The following is a 25527-nucleotide window of genomic DNA, read 5'->3' as shown; positions in this document are numbered from 1 at the left end:
CTAAGCGTTGAAAATGAAAGTCAAACGGGTGAAGCATGCAAAGAGATATTTAACTTTGTTCAAAAATTCCTTCGGGATATTTGAACCTTATCAAATTTTAGGTGAGTGGAATTGTTAAACACATTTTCTTCTCTAACCTGTCGCAGTTTGGAGTCAATGGAGAGCGTCTGTGTGTTTTGCACACTGATTTTATGTGACTTCCGGCAGTTTAACTGGTCGGCCATGCTTGCGAGTGTAATTTTATTTCGGTGTTGTTCTGTTCTCAGTTGACGGCACTTTCTGTCAGGCAGCACTGCAGACCAAGATCAATATCAAGGAACAGCTTCCCAAATACTTGGATGGATCTGTTCAGTTATGTATCCTTTATTCATGAAAGTTCAAAATTACTCTGCACTTGTTCAAGAAAATACGTGAAAGAAACGTGCACATACCTGTACCAACCCTTGAAACAAAATAGCGCTACTGAATTTTTTTTTTAATTCTTTTGGGCTGCCAGTGTTTTGGGGCAGTGCTTGGGCCGCCAGTGCTTTGGCAGCCCAAGCTTCAGCTGTGAGATGATCATCTGGCGTAAGAAGCGTCATGGGGAAAATAAAAGAGTTTAAGGGAATATTAATATTTACGACTGCTTTTCAGAGGAAAAAATCCAGTCAACTTCTCAATAAGAAATACCTCACCTTACTTCCAGGTACAGTGTATTGCTTCTTGTCTGAACAAGACTTTGTGGAAATGAGACCATTTTAGTGAGTTATCCTTTTCTAGGTTTCCAACTCCTACTTCTCTTAGGAGTAGGAAACCTTTGCTTAAAGGAACAGCAACTTCAAGTTTGTCCACCGCAATCTGTTTAAATCTTTACATTGTAGACCAACTATGACATTTCTTGAATGTGAATTCTTTCTAATTTGGTTTTTGTTTATCTTACCAAAGTAACATTTTCTGCCTTCCTTCTCATTAAAGGTAATTTTTCATTTTGGAATAATTGACTCAAAATATTAATGGGGTAGAGTTACATGTATGGTCACAAAGTGGCAAAGGTAGCATTCTTTATCAGTTAGTCAAAAGAGTGATTCAAGGGTTTATTTGATTGCTGTCACAAGAAAATATAGTTATTTAGAAGCTGATGATTCACAATGGTAAATGCAAAAGAAGACATCAGAACTTGGACACAACATTTTCCTGTTATTCAGAAATCATACCTGGCATTAGAATCAAACTATAGCCTTGGTAATAGCAAGGAGTTACAACTTTTGATTTGTTATGAAGATAAAACAAATTTCTAGAGAACAAGGGAACAGTAGGTACCACTTACATATTTTAGTTAAAAACTGGTATGTTGTACAAGAATGAAATCAGAAGTTGGTAAATTTTTACAAGCTTTACAGATTCTAGATGAATGAACTATTGCTAGAACGCATGCTATTTGAGTCTCAAAGCCAAAATGTATGTTTACAGCCTTAAACCCTTTCACTCCCATGATCTGATTATTAATTCTCCCATCTAGCTGTTTCACATTTCCTTGTAATGAAGTTACAATAATTTGGTGGTATATCATGATAACAACCTTTAACTGATAAGTTTTAGTAATCTCATGACCTGTTTGTGGGATAATGTGTGAATATTGTTGGGAGAAGTTACATGTAAATCACTTCCAGGAGTTAAAGGGTTAAAGTTATTTTTTGTACAAATTTAACTTGACTTGTGACAAGTGACGACAAAATGTGTAATAGAAGAAGGAAAGGCACTTGGTCCTCAGCTGGCAGGCGCTGTGCTGATTTTAAAGAGATTTCAGCTGCGGAAATGTGGCCACCATAAGGAAGCTGTGCCAGCTGCAGAATGTATTATGAATATGATAGGTAACTGTATAATGAAATTAATTGTATGCACATTTTGATTGCGTCATGCTTTTGATCGATTGGTAGACAAACATATTGATCAGATGACATCACCATCAACACCAGTTGCTTTATAATAACATAGCATTTAGGTTCCATGTTGTTCTGCTTCTGTTCAGTGAGAGATTACAGCCAGGTTAATTTCTTGCAGTTCATCCTTTGTTTAAATCTCAATTGTCCTGTCTTGTTCTTTTTGTAAGCCACACAGATTATATCCCAGTTGGCATAGCTTTGGCAAATGATTTATTTGCCTTGACTAACAAATTGCAATATGTTGCTCAAGATCCTTTAATACATGTTAATTCTTCCTGTTGTTTCTCTTTGAAAGGAACTGAAAATAGAAATGGCTACTTTGTTGCCTCACAAGACAGAACTCTCAGAAGTCACTTGCAGAAAATTCCAGGTAACACTCTGTTTCATTTAATTCTTATCCTCTACAGTGAATCTGTCTCTCCTTAACCCTTTACACCCTGACATCAACATCCATATTCTCATTACTGTTCTCTATACATTTCCTAAGGTGCTGACTAGGAGAATTTGTTCAGCAATCAAGAGTTTCTTTAGTTGGTGATAATTTCCTTTATTCTCATGACCATAAAGCATGATTGAGGGGTGAAGTTGTATGGAGAAATTAGATGCTGGTCACTCTTAGGGGTTAAAGGGTTAAGGTGTTTTAAGACCAGGTTGCACACCTAACACTATGATATGCAGTTTACAAACCAATGCTGCTCTGATCATTACCTAATAATCTTCTTTTTTTTGATTGTAGAAGGATTTTTTTTGGGTAGCCCTTAATTATAAAATTCATGATTTTCCTGACTTTGTTCAAATATTTTACAGGAGTACCACTTTTATTTATTAACCACAACACAATACTCCTGGAGAAACCTTCAAGGGCGTCTCATCAAGCCTCTGACCAGGTTTGTTATCTCTTTGAACCCTTAAACTCCCAAGATCTGATTGTTACTTCTCCCCTCTAGCTTTTGCACATTACCTTATGATTGAGTTTGGAGAATTTGGTGTTAGATTACAATAACAACTTTTACCTGATAAGTTTAAGTATTCTCATTACCTGTTTGCTGGATAACATGTGAATATTGTGGGGAGAATTTACATGTAAATCATCTCTGAGAGTTAAAGGGTTAATATACATGTGATAGGCTGAATTATATCAGTATTTTGATTGGCTCTTCCTTATCATCATTTAGGGGATAGGTTGAAATGCAATCTTCCTCAGCCGTTGAATCCGTGTGAAAGAGTACACGCATATACATAAAGAGATTAACAAAACACGTTTTCAAATAGACGAAACCCCGCGAAAGTGCACGCACTGGAAGTGCGTGTACGAATTACACGTGCTTTACGCGCGCGTATTTACTGCAGCACACGCGAGCGTTACTGTTGAAGACGTCTCACTCAAGAAGTTTTATCTTTTGATTATTGTTTAAAACAAATAGATTCTTTAAAAAACAATTGTACGGTACAGTTTGAGCTCGGTAATCAAATATAGGAAGATGTTTATTCGTCTTGTCACGAGCGCGCGACAAAGAAACTATTCTAAGTCCCCATGAAGAATCGAACCTCAAACCTCCGGATTCCGCTCTCCGATGCTCTACCACAGAGTCACTGAGACTCTATAGAGAGATAGGCTATTATTAGGGTCAAATATGTATGTGACACGCGTCTTGTACACCTCTAGAATATTTGAGCAATGTCGACAATTGGAGTCATGAAACATTTCACAAGATACACTCTCTAACCGACATGGTTTGTTTAGTTACACGTGTGAGTTGTTCACGTGTTTTGCCAAGTGTATCCTTAACTCGAATATTTTTAGTCAGAAGCTTTTAGAGTCTTACTTTGGAAAAGTTTCACCGTTTTATTTCATCAAAACACTGCAAATAAACCATGCATTTTTAAAAAACAAAAACAAAAAAATTAAAAGAAAAAAAAAAAAACCAGATTCGTAGCATTTTGCTTACTGCCATTGAAAAGTTGTGTCATCGACAAAATTGTGTAATTACCTGAAAAGCCATCTCAACAACCTCTTTAAATTACCTCGTCAGCTCATTGGCCGAGCGAAGAGTTGCACTTTGTTCGTAAAGTGCTAAAAAGTCGATTAAAACGTTGTTTTCGGGGTGCAAACTTCATATGGCTGTTATTTTTGCCGGGCAGGCTTTGATTATCGTTTGAACTGATAAATAGAAAACAAAATTTGGGCTCATGAAACACGCAAGTGCAAGATATAATTTTCTACGGACTACATGTATGTCATGTAATATATCATAGTGCTTTGATACAACGCTGCGAAGGTTTGGTCAGGAAAATCGTTTTTCACTCGCTAACCGGCCAAGTGAAGAAGCACACTCAGTATTGGAATGAAAGGTATTTCGTTTTAATGGTAGTTCTTTGCAATATTTTCCCCGCAATTGTTAGTATTCACATTCATAAATGTTTTTCCGAGTCGGGAAACATTTTATCTCCATTTCGTTATTTTTTTTCGTGCGGGTTTTGTGTCCGACCCTAAAGTCTTCGCGTAACATCTACCGGAAAGAATGTGATCAAATTTTTTTACAAGGAAATGAGAATTCCTTTAATTTACCTGGCTGTGACGTGTCAATATGTGGGGCGTATCTCGGTTGTTCAGTTGTTCTTGGCACTCGACCGGTATGAGAGACATGAAGTCTCCATTTTCCGGAGATTCAAAACTTACTACAGAGTCAAAAACTCGGGCAAAGTCCTTGGTATGCTACAAAGTAGAATGGAAAACACGAGTCAAGCGAGTTGTACACTTAAAGATTGGGCGATTCCACTCGAGTTTTCAACCGGATTTTGAACTTTGTAGTGAAAATCACTCGCCTCGCTCGTGCATCAGTTCCACTTGAACATTTTGTCACGTTATTAAGATAACAGTAGTTTTTTTATTTGTTCTTACTTTTGAGACCAAAGGAGTTATTATAACAGTGCTCGGTTTTTTATATATATTAGTAGTGTTACTCTTCTTTTAAGGCTCGTTTGAATTTAAATTTTATTTGCCCGTTCAAAGAAAAAAAAAAGGAAAAGAAAGGTTGTTTTTCCCGACGTCGCGTGACAAATTTAGACAAGAGTTCGTGACGGCTATTTCGCCGGGCACGTTCAAGTTTGTTTCCTGAAATCTGGATTTTTCGTCTTTATTCGAATTTACGCTCATTATTTCATTCTTTCTTGATTGTGATTCTCTTTATAGTGTTGCCCTCAGGACACATTTTAAAGGCATTAAAAGAAAGTAAACATAAAACGAAGCATAGTGTCGCGGTTTCGCAGCGTTTCGTAACTTGTTTTTTCCGGTCGAATGGGAAGCTGCGATAAGTTTTTTTCCCTTTACTTGTTTTGGTCTAAAATTAAATTGAGAATATACAGTACGTGCCATTATTTTTTGTCGTTTTCTTTTTCTAAGATATGCCACTTTTTCTGTTGTTTTTGAAGTAGGAAGCCATGCGATGTCGCGCGAACCTATGCTCAGTTAGAAACGATGCACGGCCATGTGGCATATTCCAATAAACAAGCGACTTATCTGCAGCTTTATGCTTCTTTCAAAGACAAGCTTTTTTTCTGGTAACTTTAACCCCCTAAGAGTAATCAGCATCTAATTTCTCCTTACAATATCACCCTTTGAATCATACATTAAGGGCACGAGAATAAAAGAAATGATCACCAATTTAAAAAGCTCTTGATTGTTAAACAAATTCTCCTTGTCAGCACCTTAGGATAAGTATAGAGAACAGTAAGGAGAATATACATACTGATGTTAGGCTGTAAAGGGTGAAGCCTTTGCCATGTTTTACCTTCGCCGACGTCGTCCCCCCTTCGGATTTAGAATATCTTATCTTCCAAACTACTTGTTTTGAGTTTCACGCTTTATTTCACTCTAATCAATGCCATCTTTTGCGTTTAAGGTTCAAATTTCCCGTCTGCAGCCCTCTGCTCACGAGAAAGAAACGTTAGTTCGACTGAAGGACTCCGCTACGGATGCTCAACCGAAACGTAAACGGAAGAGGCCCGGGGGACCAAACCCTCTGTCCATGTTGAAAAGCAAGAAGAGGAAGACTGGTGATGAAACTAAGGTGGGAATACCTGGCTGTTTATTGTTATTATGATAGTGATGATAATAATGATGATGATGATGAAGACAATGACGATGACGATGACCCAAATGATCAATTGGCAAGAATAATGGCTTAGCACGGGCGTTTCAAATCATTGTACATCTCTTAGCCGTCCTTTGCAATAAAAACAACGGGAAATCACCAGAATTTGCGCGGTCTGAGAACAGAAACCCCAACGGCAAATTATTTGAATAGCCATTTGGAACTAAACGCTGCTCACATACATTGTGCTTAAGTTGAGGTATGCTGCGGCAAAATACAACAAACACTTGCAGCCAATTGCGGAATTTCGCCCAAGGATTTCAGTTTACCTGCTTCCCCATGGGGCTCTGCAATTTTCTTCTGATCCTTTCCCGTCATTAGCAGTAGATTGGCAGTCAATGTTCTATAGACCTTGTCTATACTCTGATGGCGATGACTGATCCTCATCCGTTCCCCCCTAAAAACCATGTGACCTCCCCTTCCACACCATCTCCCGACCCTCCCTCCCCCCCCCCCCCCCCCCCCCGCGATAAATTTTCAGGATATCTTGAATCTTAATAATAATAATAATATAAATTAATTCTCTCCTTCTTAGAAAAAGCGAATCCGTAAAAGAAAAAGAAGAAAACTGGCCGAGCACGTGCAACAAGCGCTGCAGGAACAGATGACAGGATGTTCTTCATAATCCAAGGTTGGAAAATATGAAGCAAAATGTTTCATTTATTTACGAAAATTTTACTCTCATACTCATTTATGGAGCAGTCTTAAATCAAGCGTTGAAAAACCAAAACTATAATAATCACAGTGCCAACCAGAACAAAGGTTTGTATTTTCAGTAGCCAATGAGAACTGAGAGCAAAAAGAAGCAAACTTCTTGAAGCGCGGGAAAACGCGTGTGACCAGGTTGCCATTTTCTTTCGTTTTCCATCTGATTAATCGAGAGGATGGTGCAACTTTTCTGCTGGACCAATCACAGAGCGCAAAACCCGATTACTTTTGAGACTCAATTGGAAATTGCTCCAAAGAGTAAATGTGTGATTACAATTTCACCAGGCGTGGAAGTACATTCTATGTCTATTTTCTTAAGGCATGTAGTAAAAGTTGATGTCCGTAGAGCTTCGATTGTTCTTCAACCCTTCATCCACTGTGAAGAATCGATTCGCAGTTATCAAACATTTTTGAGACTTGGTTTTTCCTTTCGACGTTTCGTGAATTAATAGTTTTTCTTGATGGTACTTTTCTCAAATGTCTTACCGACGCGAGGAAGCATTGTGGTTGAAACGAAGAACTCTTAGTTAGGAAAAAAGTAGAACGCTTTTGTTGTTGTTGTTGTTGTTACCGTTTTACGATATTTAAGTGTTTCGGTTGAAAGAGCGATGCTAAAACATTCGAATTAAGTGAAAGATAGAGTAGAATTTTTAAAGTTGAGGGTGAAAATCGACTCCGCACTCAATAAAACCGGTATCCAGTATTAAGTGCCAACTTTCCCAGTAGTCCGTACTGTTGCTGCATAAAACGGAAAAAAAAATAAAACACTTGCAAATAATAGGTTTTAAGATTTTCAAGTAATTTCTTTAGTCATTTCGGTTCTCTCTTTGTTTTTGATCTGAGTTGGTGTCCTCTGAAGGCAAATATTAGGACACGGAAGGACTTCCTCTTTTTTCAGAGTCATTAACAATATTGAAGTTTTGTGGACTTGTTAAAAATCACATGGCTTCAAAATTACTTTTGTCCATTGTTTCGAAGAGAAGAAAAGTCGCAGAGAAAGAAACTTAGGCCTCGTTACATTGTGAATGATATGCAAAGTTTTGCTCTGACATAAGGAACGAGTCACACAGCTTGCAGGCGTAGAATAAAATTTGGGCATTGTTACTGGCATTTTAGAGGAAGTTATTTTATATTGATGGCATGTAGGGGGTGTAGGAAGTCTAAATGGACGAGAACCTGCGATGTCGTTAAATATTAGAAGCACAGTATTGGACAGTGGAGGCGAGCAATTAGGCAACAAAGGAGGAGTTTTTAAATGATACAAATTATCGGAAATTTACTAATTTTATACCAGTTTGTTTTTCTTTCTTTCGATATTTTGAGTGATTCCTGTTTAGAGAGGAAGTTTCTTTTGACTCGCAGGTCTTTCCCGATTTTTTTGTTATATTCTTAGAAGAAAGTTCAAGCTGGTGTGCCAGGAAGTTGTGCTGATATCTGTAGAAAATATGTTCACGAAGTTCTGTTTAGTTTTTCAATCATCCGTTGTTGCAGTCGTGGTAGTACCATGCATTTGATCCATCCTCAAACACGTCATCATCGTTAAGGAAAAAATACAACAATTCCTTTGGCGTTTATATCCATTCCGTTTATATTCATCGCCTGTAAAAATAATTTGTTTTTTTTCCTCAAGGGTGGATAAAAACTGAGCCAGGTAGTTTTTAAGTTCGTTTCTTTATCGACTAAATTTTTATAGCGTCCAATTTGTTTTCCTCTATCTCTCACGGTTAAGCAAGCAAGTATCGAAGCAAAACTCCATTGGAAATAAACGGCTCCCATTTTTTTTTTCTGTTGGATAAAAATCAAGCCAGGTAGTTTTTACCTTCGGTTTTTTTATCTGTTAAATTTAGTTTCCAATTTGGTTTCCTCTATCTCCCACGGTGAAGCAAGCCAACACAGAAGCAAAACTCCACTGGATATAAAACTGCTCCCGTTTTTTTCTACGTGCTAAGAACAGTACTGTTCTGTTTTGCGTTTCACTTCTCTTGTACGGGTAATCTTGGAATGCCATATTTGTAATTTTTTTTGTGTGTGTGTTAAAGAGAAAACTCTGGAGGTTTCGAACATGCTTCACGCTCGCTTTTGAGTGCCATAGGCTGAGAACTGAACTTTTGCCTCCTGCCTTTAAATCCTGAGGTGTTTTTTTGTTGACTTACTGAATAATAAAAGATTTGAAGAGAAGTTATTGAGTCTTGGGTTGGATTTTGCCGTTCCCGTTTGCAATAAAAAGTGTATCGTAATCTTTCCGTTGTCTCGGTCATTTAAGTTGTCATTTTAGTACTGTTAAGTTAAATAGTTCAAACGACAAAAGTACTTGCTTCTAGAATTCGCTAGTCTTTGAACAACGAAGTTAGAAATAACTCTATTCAGTAGAATTTTAGCACAAGGATTTCGTTGGTTGATTTTTAGGAGTTTAGCGGACAGCTCTTTATCAGTAAGAAAAAGCTACAGCTTAATAACTGGATCCCTCATACTGAAATGCTACCAAAAGTACAATTAGAAATTGATAGAAGTTGGCAAAAGCTTCAAGAGAGGAGGAGAGGATTTTTCTTTAATTTTGTTGTTGTAATCAGTGCTTTCAAGTAGAGGGTGCTGTAACTCAACTGGTAATAAAGAAAAGATGAACGCATCTTATATATTTCCATGTTAATGTTCCACTAAGTTGGACAAAAAAATCGTAAAAATTAGCCGTAAAAAGTGAGATCATGATAGATTGAAAACATAGAAATGTTATTCTTAAGGAAGTGCGTAACGCTTGCCGGAAATATTCCTTGCGAAACATGCGTTGACCGTTAATTGCATCAAGATACAAATTTGCTAATCTTTTTTTCTTCAACGGCACGTTTAGATTTGTAGAAATACTTTTTTCTTTGAGTTCACAGATTGTTGAATGTAGTGAGATCAGGTCTATTTTTAAACAGGCAGTGATAAAATCACAGTTAGTTTCGTTCTTGTAACTCAAACCTCGCCCTCTCTTTTGTTTATTTTTAAACTCGTGTTTTAAGTACAGACGTGAAATACCTCGCATAATTTCTGCATACCATCACATTTTCGAAACCTGTGCAACATCTTAAAACAGAAACTTTAACATTGTTCAATTCTAATTTGGACTTTCATACTCATGCGACAGATGGTGCTAATTTTTTCCTATTTTAAGGCTTACGTTGATGCGAAATAAATTTTCTCTGTGCCCACTGACTTTTACAAAATGAGGTCACTTCGCTTTTCTATAGATGATACTTCACGCATCAAAATACTGGACTTTCCAAAACTGTTGAATCTAACCACAGAAGGACCTGAAATGTTAAGGTCCGTTTTGTCACTCACGTGCAAAACGGTGGCATGCCGAAAATTCCACGGAAAAAGTTTTAAAAATTTGTAAAAATTCATCAATCTTTCCTAGCCCTGATAACATGATTAAGTTTCCTGTTCATAGTACTCTTAAAAATGGAAATATGCTTTCTTGACAGCACAGGGAAAAGAAACTTGAAATTAACGAAAATGATTCGGAAAGGAGCACTTTTTGTTACCTTTTTTTTTTTTATTGAGAGAATCGCTCTTTATATATATATATATATATATATATATATAGAAAGTCTGCAAGTCGATTTTCGCGTGGAACAGTGCTCAATACGTTGAAGCAGAGCAGAATAAATATTATGAGAGGAAAAAGGAAAAAATAATATATATATATATATATATATACATATATATACACATATATATATATATATATTTGGTAGGATTCCAGCATTTCAGGGAACTATCCGTTGGCCAAATCATAATATTCTTTCTCTGTCTGTTGATTTAGGAAGTGATACCGAGTTTTTGTCTGATCGTGTCATCATCTATATTGGGTTCGCATAGGCCGGAATTCGTACCTTTTGACTGCTATTTTTGATATGCAAAATTTCAATATCCGAATTGTTGAATCCGCGTAAAGAAGATTCCAGCTGCAGTTAATTAATTCTGTGTTATTTTTAAAGATTTGGGTGTTGTTTTTCTCGAGGTTTTGATCCTTCCCTTAATTTGTTGACAAAGAGTTTAGTTCATGTCCGTGCTGTACATCACGTAGTTGTATTTCCGAGGTAATCCTCGGTGTATGCAAGGCGGTAAACAGGGTTAAAGGACAGAGTAGTTTAGACAAATAAAAAGTTTTTTAAGTAAACGGAAAGTAATGAGAGTTGTCTTTTTAACCCCTATTAACTGAAGTACCCAATATTGCTCCAAACCACGCTACGTGCTCGCTAAAACTGCACTCGAATCCACGGATTTCCGTCTTACAGAAACTGTAAATTTTCAAGGCATTACTTGTAAAAGTACATTGTAAAATAAGTCGTGTAAAATGATATTATTGAGATATTGTATGTTGAAAGTTGGCTGCGTAATCAAGAAGTAACCAGCACGTGATAATTGCTGTAAAAGAAAAATCTGATAATCCTCTCTAAATTTCTGTTTGGGTAACAGCAAACTTGCGTGGGCAATCTTGTCAGTAAAGTAGGCTTCCGCTCGACAATTCGGTCTTGCGTAATATGTTCAACCGAGGTCTGAATATCTATTTTTATGACGTGTTCACCTTGTTTAATTTCACAATGAAGCTTTGTTTTCACTCGTGTCGCGGTTTTTGGGGAAAGATTTCATGGTTTAGTAGTCTTGATGAAGAGGAAATGAAAGTGGAGTGTTTTTTGTGCCTACGATTTCGAGAGGGACTTCCAGTTTTAAGGATTTCCGTTTTATAGAAAAAATTTCTGCAAGCACGTTGTAGAAAAAAAATGAGTTGCTTCCAGTAACTTCGGTGCATGGCACCATCCCAAAACGGGTTTCTTTTTTTTTGTTTTTTTTTTAATAGCAGAAATATAAAATGATCTTTCTTTATTGGTCGAATACACTTTGATCAAATAGTTTGGCTTTTGGAAGAAACTTATGAAACGAAGAAAGATGATATTAAAGTTGCTACAAAGTTTTAGGAAAAAGATTTTCAATTATAACTATCGGTAGTTGTGGTTTCTGTTTACAAAGCAGTGAGGGCTTGCATTTTGAAAAAGTAACTGCTTTTTATTTACAATTTTTTTTATACAATGTTTTTCTGCAATTGCTTAAATTGCCGCTCGCTCTCGTGGATCGTAGCTTTAGTTGCTTTTATTTAAACTTTATATTAAATAGTTCTTTAGACGCTCCTGTTCTTCTAAAAGATTAATGATATGATTACATGAAAACATCCTTTGGTTTCACTTTTACGAAAGGATTCATTTTTAACTGAAGAAAGCGTGAGAGAGATGTTTATAATTGATTCTTGTTTTTTTGGAACGTTTCTGTCAAGTAGCGATACATAAAGTCAGTAGTGAACTGTTCGAACGATCCTCCTTCAGGGAAATGGAATTCCTAGCTAACAGTTCATCGAAATTGGTTACCAGATCTTTAAGGAAATGTTGTGTCAGATACGAACTGTACTGCCTAGGGGGACAAATCAAATAAAGGCGTACCGTAAATCAGACATAAGTAGGATGGTTCTATCTTGTCAAACGCCTGTACTGTATCAATTAAAGCTGTTAAAAACTGTGTAGTCAGCGCAGTGTCATGACAAAGCAAGGATTTCTTGTTAGTGCAACCCCAGGAATTACACATACCACACTGCTATCGTTAAGATACAAACCGTATTTATTCATAGAAAACAGCAGGTTGTTTGAGTTAGGATTCCCTGGCAGACAGAGGATTAACAATTAAAAATAGCATCGCTTAGAGATGAATTTACGAGAAGCCATTTGAGCTCAGTTGCACCCTGTTGCTAAGTAATCATTACAAAACAGTGATAGATTTATACTTTGCGGGGTTTGCAGTTCAGTTTCCATAAGCTTTTAATTACTCTGTTCTGTGTTATTTCGCGTGACTGGATTGTGAACGGACTGCTGTAGAGAAGCACGCAAAACAGTGATTAGTCCACTGAGATTTCTGCTGTTTTTTTTATTAAATACAGAATCGTGCCTGTGACGGTTTTTTTTTTCTTTTCAGCCACGCGACAGTCGAAGTCGATTTCAAACGAAGTAGTTATTTTGACCAGATCTGAAACACGTTCCTATCTTGACTTGACTATCCGAATGGGATCACAGTGTCTATTATTTGCAATGTCAGATGTTTCTTTGCGCCTCAACCTTTGCGTGTTGCTGGCCACGAAGCCATATTGCTACTGATTGTTCTCTTCTCGTAAAAAACAAGCGACGAGGTCACTAGGTCATACGCTGATTTTACAGAGATAATGGCGTTCTGTTTTAAATATTTCTTCGTTTGACCACATCATTTCCTTTTGGTCTCGACAGTCAATCTCAGATTGAAGAGTGAATTTAATAAGGCTTGTACCTCTGACACAGCTGGACACTGGATGAACCAATGTGCTTAAAATGGATTTGTTTTGACCTGTCGCGCGACCATTGCAAACACCAATGATCTATTGTACATGGAAACCGTGATTTTTTTTAACGTACAATTAGTTATCTGGTTTAACTGCAGGCTATCCACCCTCTTAAAATAAATGTTATTAGAAAAATACACGCAAGGCACCTTTATTAAAATTAAAAAAAATAATAACTACTGCCAAACCATTTTGAATAGCCAGTTGCCGGAAAAATGCAAATTAAAAGGTCGAAACTCCTTGCTCACGATATAGAAAAAAACTTTCTTTTGAACAGTCACTAACCAGAGTTTATTTTTTATGCACCTTTTCGCAATTTTGCATTGTAAATGTAAATTCGCTCTTTGGAATTGACGCATTTAAGATACGTCTTCTAGATCGAAAACTCCATCGCGAAGAACGCATTGCGCAACTTTCCGCGTCTTTCCACGCGGAAATACTAGAGTAATGCCTCGTAGCTTTAGTTATTTTTACGAATCGCTTGCAGTAAGGTCTTTTTCACTACCAAAGCGGTAGCAAGCAACATTCGTATTAATGCATTACAAATAAAACGAGTTTATACACATTGCTTGCGAAGTTTACATCTCGACAACAAGGTAGCATTGAATACAGCCTATCGCTATTTTTAGTTCCCTGCTGTCATCCGAATTAATAGTTCTTTTCATTTGTGTGCATAAATTTTAAGAGATCGAAACTTCTTACATTGCATTTTTCTGAAAAATTTTGTTAGGGAAGTTTTCATTTTCATTTTTGACAAAATTTCTTGTGTTGAATTCCACTTCGTTCTATTTGTACTTGGAAGTTTTGCGTCATATTCTCAAATTTGGACCACGCTCAACATACACACGTCAAAAAAAAATTGCTTTCTAATATCTGCGTGTTTGTCGCATGCAGCTTACACGAGATATGCAAAGTTTTTTATGATCCAAACAGATGAATTATTTCGCTTATCTCTTAACTTAAGATATATCCCACATTTGGTATCAAACATTTTATGTTGCGATGTCAAGAATTCTAGCTGAGAGCTTCCAATAAACATATATGTCCACAAGTTCCCAAAAATACAAAGCCTATAATTTGAAGGTTTATCTGTAACAGGTATGTTTTCAAGTGGTTTTCCCTCAAAATCATTTTCGAAGCTTCCCCTAAAGAACTGACTGTGAAAGAATAAGTTTCCATTTTCGGTATTTTTGACAAAAAAGGGGCACGTCGTTAAATTCAACTGGTATTGTAAGTCTCATGGTTGTGTAACACATCTCGAAAATGACTCTGAGAAAATATGTGTTTTCCTTTTGCATTGAATTCACAATGGCAAAAACTGATGGCTTCGATTGTCTCTGGGGTCGGGAATTTCTTGAGTACACAAAACATTATAATGAACAAAGTTAATCGTTATTAAATGCCTTGGAATCGACTGAAACTAGTTTTAGATCCTCGAGGTTTCTTTGCCGCTCCGGTCAATACAATAAATCGTAGAGAAAACGATAGACTGTTGTTTTCTCTTTTTTTTTTGCCTGATAAACGTAGCGATTCTCTCCACTGGAAAGCATATCTTTATATTGTTTTGAAAAGAGAAATTACGGGTTTATCACTCCTTAATTACTTTGCACTGATAGCGGGAGAAACTAGTGTAGCAATACACCGTGAAAATTTGAGTGCTTCCGGAGTTTGAGAAAGAAACAATGGTTTTCTGCGATTTTAGCAATTATACAAGGCTAATTGCTTAAGGTTGAATTTTTAATTTCAAGTTGTGGTATATCGGCTAAACTTACAAAGAAAATTACTTCTGTCGTTGTGATGCACCGAACAAAAGGTGTTTTGTACTCTGTGTCGGAGGTTTGAAGGGCAGAACTGAACACAGTCAAATATCAGTGGTCCAAAGGGCATCAAAACAACTTTTAGGTAAACATCTATTGTCCGAGTGCAGTGAACTTGAATGGGTTCTGGGATTTTAATTAAATCCCACAAAATTGTGAAAGGCGTCTTGCTATTCTTATGGAGCTAGGTTTGTAGTGGAGCTATCACGTGCTCTGCAAAGAACCTCTGTTTTTAGATTGCAACGGTTTGGAAGTCGAGCCTTTTGACAAAGAAACTACTCGTTCATGGTGACGCATCTTCGATTTTAGATTGAACTTGAAAAACCCTAATGCACTTGTGTGTTGTGTTGTTTTTGTATGAAGATTTGATTCAAACATGAGCAGATTTTTATCTCGTCCTATATCAGTGCATCTTGAATTTAATGCAGGTCTACGGTGGAAAGAATTATTGTCAGACCTATTCACCCCTTGATAATTAACTTGTTTTTGACTTTAGAGATGCAAAGTAACGTTTATTTAAGATTCCACTTGTCCGGCGTCAGTCTGTCACCGTTTCTGCACTTCCACTTAAGACAAATTACAAAGGGTGAAAGTATTCAGATCTTTATGGCGATTCTTTGACGCTATTTTTGACTTTTTGTAACAATAGCCGACGGTAATGCGCACCGCTACCAGTCTGCAAGGAAGAACCATTCGGCTTTCACGCTCAAAGCCACAATCTAAGTGAAGGTTCAGCCTGATATTGCGGTTGTCTTTGATCAAATTCGCGAGGTGCTTGAAAATAATACACCGCCGCAAAAACATAGTCACCTATTGTTCTAAAAGCGGGTCTACCCACTTCGCTCGGTAACAACTACAATACTTTTCACTTTCGATGGCCTGTGAATTGAAAGGGAATTATCTGTGTGGGAAGGTGCGTTGTTTTTGTCCAAAGAAACAGTTTTTCCTGAGATTTTGAGTTTATGCCAATGGAAATTGCGATATTGCCTCGCTGCGAACAGTAAGAATCTTTGATCAAAATCAAAACACTTATAATCTAGTGGAAGACATAATCGATTGTGTTCGTTTCAAATCACTGTTTGGACTGACAAGGCAGTGGCGAGGTTGTTTACGTTACCATAAAATAATGTTACAGAATTAAGACAGTTTTTTCGTTTCCAGGTACGGTTTCTGTGTTAGCAAGCACAGGAAACCTAAAGTATAACTTGCGGTTCTGTACAATTTAGAATCATCAGACAACTTTGCCTTTTGAGATTGTTCGATTCCGTTACAACTTTAAATGGCTTACGCCATCTGAACCCATTCAAATCAATAGAAAATTCAAGTTAGACTCTAGTACAAATGTTTTCCAAGAAGGCTTTGGGGCATAAATTTGTTCAGTGTATTTTTGCTTTCATTTTCCTTTGTTTTGAAAATGAGTGCAGATCGTGGGCGGACACAGATTGCGACGTCATTTCCTCGTGACAACGTCTCCAGATCGAACTTTTGTTTTTAATCTTTTAGACGTGAAGGATATAGCCATGCAAGGTGCAGGTACATGCTCTTAAAGCCAGGAAACCCTTCGAGAGCCTTTTATATTCAAATGGGTTTTTGTTGTTTTCCTGTATGTTCGCGACTCTTATTCATTAATTGAGTTTTTAATTCCGTTTTTTTAATTATCTTCTTTTATGCTAACAACAAAACTGGGTAGCGTTCGTTTCACACAGTCAGTTAATAAACCACTCGTCATTTAGAGGTAAATCTTGTCGTGTCTTCAAAGAGGTGACCTTGTTAAGAAGTTAGGAGGAATTTAGCGGACCAAAGCTCATTCGATTGTTGATTCTTGATTCATGGCTTAGCCTGATTTCAGCAGTAATCCCCTTAGAGGTTTCAGATATATTTAGTGCTGCACTTAAATTTGACGAATTTTCATGGGTTGTCAATGCTAGGGCTTTTTTATGGGTTAGTATTACTGTACGAAGCTCGAGGCTCGAGGGAGATTCACAGATTGTGGTTTTTCTTCATACTTCAAATCCAGCAGTCCGTTTATCTTGTAGAATTTGATCTCATAAAAGACAGATTGTTTAGCGGGGAAAACTACTGGTTTTGGTTTTTTTTTCGTGTTTAATCTCGTCAAAAGACATAAGTGTTCTTGTCTTCTCTAGCTAATTGTTAGCTAAATTTGCTTAAAATATACCCTTGAGTTGGATTTTCTGATGCACGAATACTTTGCGAGTAAGACCTTCTCGAACTTCAACAGCGAGTTGATGTGTATGTTTGAAAACAGATTTTTAAAAATAATGATTATGGCTAATCTAAATAGTCTTTCAGGTTCATATTCGATGACATTCTGAAGAAGCCGTTGGTGGTTTTGTTTTAATTTTTGCCGGTTTGTAAAATTATGTTTTTGAAATTCCTGTCCAGGCACATTAACTTCGCAGCAAAATGGGTATTTCTCCGAGCTAAAAACATGGGTATGATTTTTTTGTGTGTGTGTGGAGTACAAATATTTCAGTTTCATTTCAGGTGAAATATTTTATGGAGGCTCTGAGAGGTCGAGTGCAGAGTCATCCAGAGGCCAATGTCACTCGCCAAAACACGAAAAAAAGGAAAGGGAAGGAAGTTGTTGTGTAAAGACGTTATAATCCTACTCTGAAAAAATGTTTCGCCCTAATTTATGCGCCTGCTGAATCAGCAACCCTCAGGATCGCATGCCAAGACACGGAACAATTAGAATATCATTTTCAAATTTTTTCACTTTCGTCCTCGGTATTATAATTGACACCTTTCTCTGAGACGACCGAACGAAGACTTGTGAACGCGCTTAAGTCCTGAGACGATTTTTTAGTCGAAGTAATCTTCTTAAAAGGTCTTGAACTTTTTTTTTCCTTATTATTTATTAACGTAGGTGTCTTATTCACGAGTCAGTAGACTGGTTATACGAAAACTGGAAAGTTGCCATTATTATTTCAATAGCAGCAGCTGTAGCTATGGCACTGCTCTAAACATTTTCAAATTAAGTGATGAGTTTGCGTAAACTTTGCACTAGTAATTTCGCGACATTTGAATATGAAAGAATAAAAAATTTTTCTAGTTATTTTGGAGATGGCAATTAATTCGAAATTAATCAGAGGTACCGAACACTTTGTTATTGCAACATACTGTTTTAATTCTGTTGTGATCAAAGTTTGTGGTAATGTTTATCTTTCTCGTTTTTCTTTATTTTTTAAAGCGAAGAGGCCAAATTTGGCGCAAAGCCATGATCTTATATCAGCCCTGGTTTTTTAGTGCACTACTTGTGGGTGGTTGGGCCGTGATTTAGGTCAGCGCTCGTCGCATGAACTGCGTTAGTCAGCGTATGATAATTTTGGGTCAATGTGAAGTCACGTCTAAAAACGAAATTTACTGCTGATCGCGTCGAACACATGCAGCCCTGAAGATACATGTGATAGTAGCGAACTCAAAGGATTTCTTTGAGGGAGGGGATACTAGGTCTGTGGCTATTTCAGGGGGCTGTTGTGTCTCTGGGTTATTTTTCTTTTGTTGTGCGCAAACCCGTAATTCGATTGTTTACATACATTGCGTTCAGGAAATTCCCAAGGTCGCGCCGAGCTTTGTCGCGAAGTACGTGAGTGTAGAAACTGCAAAATGTCACCATGAGTTAATTTTACGAATTTAGCTTTAGAGGGGGCCCCCTTTTGTTTTCAATGACCGTGAAGTCAGTGGCATGACAAGCCACCAATCGCAGCTTGTCCAGAGGTGTCAATCAAAAATCCAGTTTAGGTAAGGCAATAAAGTCGTGTGTTCGGCACGAGCGCGCATCAGACCATTTTAAATCTTCCGAAGGCATCAAAACATTGTAATCGAGAGAACATAAGCTTCTGGCGAAAACAAAACATGTCTTATCTCCAAAGTGCTGGTTTATGGATGGCATCCACACTTTTTCTATCACCTGACGAGTCTCCATCACAGCGGAGAGCGTGCATTGCGGTGGGAAGGGAGCTTCGAAAGATCGCGGACGATCTAGAAGCATCCGCGAGACGGGAGAAAGTTAACAATGAACAGGCCATTGTTGTTGATGCAATCAAGGCTGTGTGTGCTGTTGCCGGTGTCTTCGTTGTTGGGAGACTTGTGTGGAATCTGCTCAACACTTGAAAGCCTTTTTGTCGTGTTGTTTCACTCATAAGGTAAGCGCTTGGATGCGATGAAAACAATTGTGTTATTCGCAGATATTAATAATCATGACTTGATCGCATACTTACAGAGAGGTCAAATTTGACGCTTTTTGTGTAGCGCGGGAATGATAGTGTAATCATCGTTTTCGTTGCCCTTCGCGTTTGGATTTTTGTCAGCGATCGTGGCGCTCTGGAAATACTTAACTAATCTTTATTTTTCTATTTCTCTTTTGCAGATGACACTGCGTATTCACTTGCTAGCCCTGAGGATGATTGACTCGCACAGCGCAAGAAATTATTTTTATTTCACGCAATACGACACTCGCTTCGAGACTGGCACATTAAGCACAGAACTGTGTTTGGTTTTGTACCTGATGGCTCATGTTTCATCGCCCTATTGTTGACAAACACAGGATTAAAAGCACTGAGAAGCCTCCGCTTCACAGACCAGGATGTCACAGCGGAGAGAACTAAAATCGCTTTTCCATAACAACAAAACGCAAGTCATCCGTGGCCGGAATCCGCGAAAGCCCGGCTTGACCATAACTTCTATTCAAGGAGAGACGCTCTGACTTTGTTTTAAAAATTCCGCTTAATTTATCGAGCTTCGCTAAAATAACAGCTAGTAAGTGACATTCACGTACTGGCGTTAGCATATCGTAGTTTTCTGTCACTGTATATTGCGCAGCTTTCAAACGAAGGTCAAAATTTTATTCGTCGATCGACTGTCACCGAGAGAGGTTTTTTTTTTCATCTTTTTATTCGTCAGCGCTGACTGGCAGTATTAGATAATTAATAGACTGTGACTCGCGAAATCATTACTGATATTGCATTTTCTGAAAGACACGCGCTTCTCGGGAAAAAAAATTAGGGAAAAGAGTGAAAAATCATCGACCTTGACATTTCTCTTCCGGAAACTTTTGTGAGGTGTCGCTGAAGTCACGTTGCTCGGTTCGCTGGCGAACTGTTGTCGTATGCGTGTGTGCTTCGAGCGAAAACACAATTCTCTTCTATGCTGTCGTGACAGAACAACATAAACATTTCACGTTCTTATTGTCTTTCATATGCAAATTTTTTATCTGTTGTCGATGTGTATTGTTTTGAGAGAAAAGAAGAGAACTGAAAAGGTTTAGTTAGGTTACTGCTGTGTAGGATCCCAGATGCACGCTTTTATCACGAAACCTTCGTGTTAGAGACGGTTACTTTTATGGCAGGTACCAGACATTTTCCATGATTATTTCCATTATTATTAATAATGTTCTTGTTGCCACAAAAAAACAAAACAATAGGAAATATAAATAGAGCGCTTTTATACATTCAGCCCGTTAAATTAATCGAACTTGAGCAATACTTTGTAAACTCTTGTAAATATCAAACTTTTTGTAAATAATCACCCAAAGTCGTATGTAAATATGTAAATAGCTTAATGATATTATTTCTATAAACGCTGAAAATGCGACAGATTTGTAATGTAATGTTAATTCGCCTTTCAAGGGTTTTTTACCTGCAGCTTAAAACTAGACAATTCTATGTGGCTGCATGAATTGCATCAATTCTTCTATTTAAAAAAAAATGTTCCAGAGGTCTTATTTTTGTAATAAAAGAGGCTTCTTTAAGAAAAACTCGCTCTTGTTTTTGTGTCGTTAGTTAAGTACGAAGTTTCAAAAGGGCGGTTTTGTAATTAACAGATTACAGTGCAAAAGCGTCGACCTCTTTGGAAGTTTCACTTTTTCTCTTTATCTTCTCGCGAAACAATAGGGCTTTGTTTTGTGTATTTATAAACTGATCTCGCTACCACACGTTCGAGATTACCAAATATAATGTGTCATTAGCAATACAGAAAGGAAATTTAACCACATCCTTCCGAGACAGATTTCTTTTGATTTTCGCCCTCGTTAGCTAGGTTTTGTCTACTAAAATGAGATTTCGGGAATATGACTTGAAATTTCATCCTGACAGTTATGGGTACCGGCATATGATTTTGTTGAACGTGAATGTCGGCTATTTTTTTCTTCATTTGAAGGTCTACGTGAATTAGCCGAAAGGCGGAAAGCCATTAGAAACAACATGTACGGCGAATGAAGGGCAATGTCGATATTTCTGATATTAATGCGAAAGGGTAAATAATTCTCTTCCTATTTATCGCTCTGTCAGCAATATACGTTTTAACTAAGGCTCGTTTGTGTTATTGTTTTACCGCGTGGGTGAAAGTAAGCTTCCCGCTGTCTGTAGAAGAAGGGAAATATTGTCTAGACTTGGGAACGTTACCAAAACTCTGTTAAAAACAATCTGTCGAAATTCGATGGCAACAAATGAAAAATAGTGCTTATGGCAGATCGTTGGCTAATCTGGTTAGAAGTCTTTATAAAGCTCTTCCCAATGAGCTCTACAGAAAGGCGTTTATGGTATCGATGAGATTTGAGACACTTGTTTCAAAGTGACTTTTGGCGATAAGGTTCTCGGATTCGACAAGTCCGAACGCAACACTAACTTGAAGTGGTAAAACCAAAGAGCGATATTGTCTTGCCGTAAACGCAAGGAAAAACATGCTTTATACTCAGTTGAATCCAGAGTGGATATTGTAAAATACGCAAGATCTTGTTTTCTATGAAAATATTACCACTTTGAGGGGCTTTGATATAATTGTTTTGACACGATGAAATTTGCCCGAATCGATGTTGAAAATCAAATCTTCAATCCATCAAAAAATTGTTTAACGCAATTAGAGCTTAATAGTGGCACGATTTTTTTTCGGTTTCTCTCGAGTCAAGTGTTTTTTTGATGAACAATTTCCTACTTTTGGCTATGTGCAACGATCTCCAGACAATTTCTAGAAATTAATTGCCTTAGTCTAGTCGTTTTGGAAATTTTTGTAGTTTTGTTTTAGCTTATCCTGTGTTAAAGATACGTGTGGAAGAACCTCTTATACCTTTCATTTGTCGGACAGTGTAATTGTCGTGAATTTTTTTTCTTGAGTCTAATTTATGGCTTTCTTTTTATCTTAAGATTGAGGAAAAAATAAGAATAAGTTATACGAATCAAGATTTGTGCATACTAAAAATATCGAAAAATTCCCTAGCTTTCACTTTTGTTGTAGCACACAAACAAATGTATTAAATTATTATTTTGCCAACGGTAATCCTTTCATTTAAACGGAAGGTGTTGTTGTAAATTTGATATTACTCTTGTTCCCTAATTTTTTATTGTTGTCAGTTGACTCTATGTTCAAGGAAACTTTTTTTCTTCCAAGAATTCCATGTAATTTCCTTTGTTGATTGTCACGCACGCTGTGGTCACATAATTTCCCCAGTTTTGCTTTCGGTGTCCGTCATCTCGTTTGCACTCTATTCTTTAGCATTTTTCTTTGTTTTAAACCGTCTAAACTACCTAGATGACGACGAACCGCCTCACCTGCACAACCTAGACTGGAGTATCGAAGAGCTTCTGTGATCCATAAGTAACGCAAGCATATATTTGTTTCTTTATTTTTTTTTTAAACAGGAAAATTTGAACCACAACAAGATGATGCTTTCCAGTTCGTCATCCTTCTCCTTCTAATGCAATCTATGGTCGGCAGAGCACGAAATTTTTAAGTGTGTTGCTTCTTGGATGGGTGCCATGTCGTCATGTACTCTGGACTGTAAACATTTATAGTGATGAAATCAGGCATTTGACCTTGCTTGTTTTAATGATAGCACAAAAAATCTGCTGATGTAGTTCGCAACTGTTATTGATAACATCGGGACTCAGTGGAAAAAAATTCAGTCTGACACTAGAATCGTCGCGGTTTTCCTCCTCAGTTGCATCGACTAGTAGAAAACGATCGAGAAGACGAGGGAAAAGGGTAGTTGACGGAAATCCGCATTCCCCTGTCAAGGTCATATCAAAGACTTGACGACGTCAATATTGATAACACTACAAGGGCAACGCGAGGGCAACGACAACGTTTTAATTCGTATTCATCTTTATCTGGAAGTTTTGCGTTGGTAAACAATTAAAGGACCGTAAAATCCCATCCTACAAGTGATCACGCTGGGAAAGTTACGTAATAAAATCGTTATATTGTAGCGTTCTCCCTAAGTTTTCATTCGTGTGCTTTGTTTTCGATTCCGATCAGTTTGCACTTGTAAAGCAAGGTCACCAGTAAACACGATTTAAGAATTGTAAATCTTATTTCGGGCTGTGAAATCAGTCATCTTATTATCGTGAACCCGGTTAATTTTGACCTTGAAGCTTGCGTGGAAATATAGTATGATTGTAAAACTAATGGCTTTTGTCATCCAAATTTCATATCCGTGAAAAATTTAAAAATCCGCGGAAATTTGAAGGGAACCTCGTGAACGTGTAATTTCTATTCCGGAGTTTTGTTGAAATTAAACATAGGTCATAGTCACAGTTTGCGGTTTGGCATTACATAACAAAGTCACGTTGCATAACATTTTGCACGAGGCTGGTCACGTCACGCACTATTGCCTCATCTATAGTCAACCATTTACACAGATTATAGCCTTTAAAGTGGTACAACTTTTCAGTTACTGGTCAGTTATATCAGTCTGTTTCAATCTTCCATTTTCACACCTACGACTGTTTTCATTTTCCGAGTTGCACAAAGCCCGAGCGACCTTGGAAGAACCATCATTTGGTAATACGTCACAGCATTTATTCGGTCACACAATTACGATTTATCGACGGAGGAAACAAATTTGACAGCTGAGTAAACACTACTTGTCGAAAACAATTCTCAACCTAGAGTTTTAATTTCACTCTGAAAAATTATGAGAGATTGGAGTGCGACTGCATATCAAACAAATGTCTTCAAACTTGGGACTGTTGGGTACAAGTTAGTCTAACCACTTTGAACCAACAGTATAAAACGGAGTTGTGTAAACAACCCAGGAGAGAGGTACATATAATGGCCCTCTTTTTTTCCGTCAATTAGACACTTTGTACTCGCCTGACCCAGCACCAATTTGTTTTAAAAATGGGGAACATTAGCGTGCTTTCTCTTTCATTTTTTTTTTTATTTTTTTTTATTTTTAAGTAACCGTGTAAAATAGTTGCAATTAACCTTGTCAGGCTCCTGACCTTGCACTTCCTTGCAAGGTCGTGGAAAAACAGAAATTTTATGCTAAAGGCTGGTTCGTCGTTTTTTCTTTTTCTTTTTTCTTTTCTTGTTTATGTCAATATTTAAGGATCTGGCTTTGATTGAATCTTGGCTCAAAATGAAGGATGAGCTTACATCAACAATTATTGACAAAAAGCACGTGAACATAACATGCGCACGTACAGATGTGACGTGAAATAATTTCCATATCGCCTCTCTAGTATGAGATAATAAGCAGTATAGACTCCCTTTGTCTCCGGAACGGATTACACTGGAAATTGAGGACTATGTTAAAAAGCCGTCGGAAATATTCAGACACGAATTCATGCATGAAATGTGTTCACCTGTTCCTTATGTCGGCAGGAGGTTTTTTTTTTTTTTTTTTTTTTTTTTTTTATATTGGGAAATAGCCATGCGAAATACAGAAAATTTATTCATCTGCACGTACACCCGTTTGTGGATGTAAACAAAAATGGTTTATATTGAATATTTGAATCCTAAATTAATCCTGTATGACCTTGGCACAGTGAAAATAAGTCTGAGCCAGTTTTTCTCCCGGCTAATTTCCCGCCAAATTTTGCCGGAACGAGAGCAACACAAAATCGTTAATGTAAACACTTCATCATTTGATGACAGGGGCGATATCGTGCGTGTGTTTCATTTTTCATCATAAAAACACGAAAACCGAAAGAAAGGGTGCCCGATGGCGTGTGTTTAAGTTTACCCCTGACAGATGTAATCTCTTTTTGCGTAAACGAACTATTTCATTAACGAAAACAGCGTGCAGTCTACACGTAAAAAATTTGCCTCCTCAGATCTCTTCAGAATGAAAACGAAATGAAAATTAACTTTTGGTCACGTTTTTTTGAACGCGTTAACAAAAGTTTGGTAGTAAAATAGACAGCAATCTAGTCGAGAAGAAGTGTTAAATCGGGGAAGTTGTTAACTGTTAACATGCTGAAATTAAACCGGTCGATTTCGTGTTTTTGGCGCGAAAACATAGTAGTACGGAGTAGATATGCCCGGGCTTGTCTCGACTGGAAAACAAAACAACATTTGTGTGACTTATATCGATCGTTGTTTTAAAACAAACTTTTTTGACAACGATTGATTTCCGTTTAAAGTGGAGAGGAAAGTACTTGCCGGTGTTGACAGAACAAAGAGACATTTTCAAAGTTGCAGTATTAGAGACATTGAAGTAATGATCAACGCGTATAATTTCTACGTGCAGATGATTTCCGGTCGTAGTTTATCAAGGTATTTTT

At 37.3% G+C, this 25527-nt stretch overlaps 1 protein-coding gene across 2 annotated transcripts; it reads left to right on the top strand.

Annotated features, from left to right (window-relative positions):
- The first annotated feature begins 7 nt into the window (after window positions 1-7).
- LOC131783624 (rRNA-processing protein UTP23 homolog) lies at window positions 8-23548 on the top strand. Of its 2 annotated transcripts, XR_010719210.1 has the most exons (9): window positions 8-101; window positions 267-356; window positions 1704-1850; window positions 2218-2292; window positions 2730-2809; window positions 5825-5992; window positions 6612-6707; window positions 8178-19170; window positions 19395-20782. XR_010719210.1 is itself a non-coding variant. In XM_059100385.2 (8 exons), the coding sequence occupies exons 1-7, from the start codon at window positions 14-16 to the stop codon at window positions 6699-6701; spliced, it is 738 nt and encodes a 245-aa protein (XP_058956368.2). In that variant the 5' UTR covers window positions 8-13; the 3' UTR covers window positions 6702-6707; window positions 22660-23548. The 2 variants fall into 2 exon arrangements, 1 of the variants encoding a protein (XP_058956368.2); XM_059100385.2 differs by lacking the exons at window positions 8178-19170; window positions 19395-20782 and adding an exon at window positions 22660-23548.
- The last annotated feature ends 1979 nt before the right edge of the window (window positions 23549-25527 follow it).

This window comes from Pocillopora verrucosa, chromosome 11 (assembly GCF_036669915.1).
Source record: "Pocillopora verrucosa isolate sample1 chromosome 11, ASM3666991v2, whole genome shotgun sequence".
NCBI classification, from domain to species: domain Eukaryota; kingdom Metazoa; phylum Cnidaria; class Anthozoa; order Scleractinia; family Pocilloporidae; genus Pocillopora; species Pocillopora verrucosa.
This window is presented reverse-complemented; position numbering and strand designations above follow the sequence as displayed.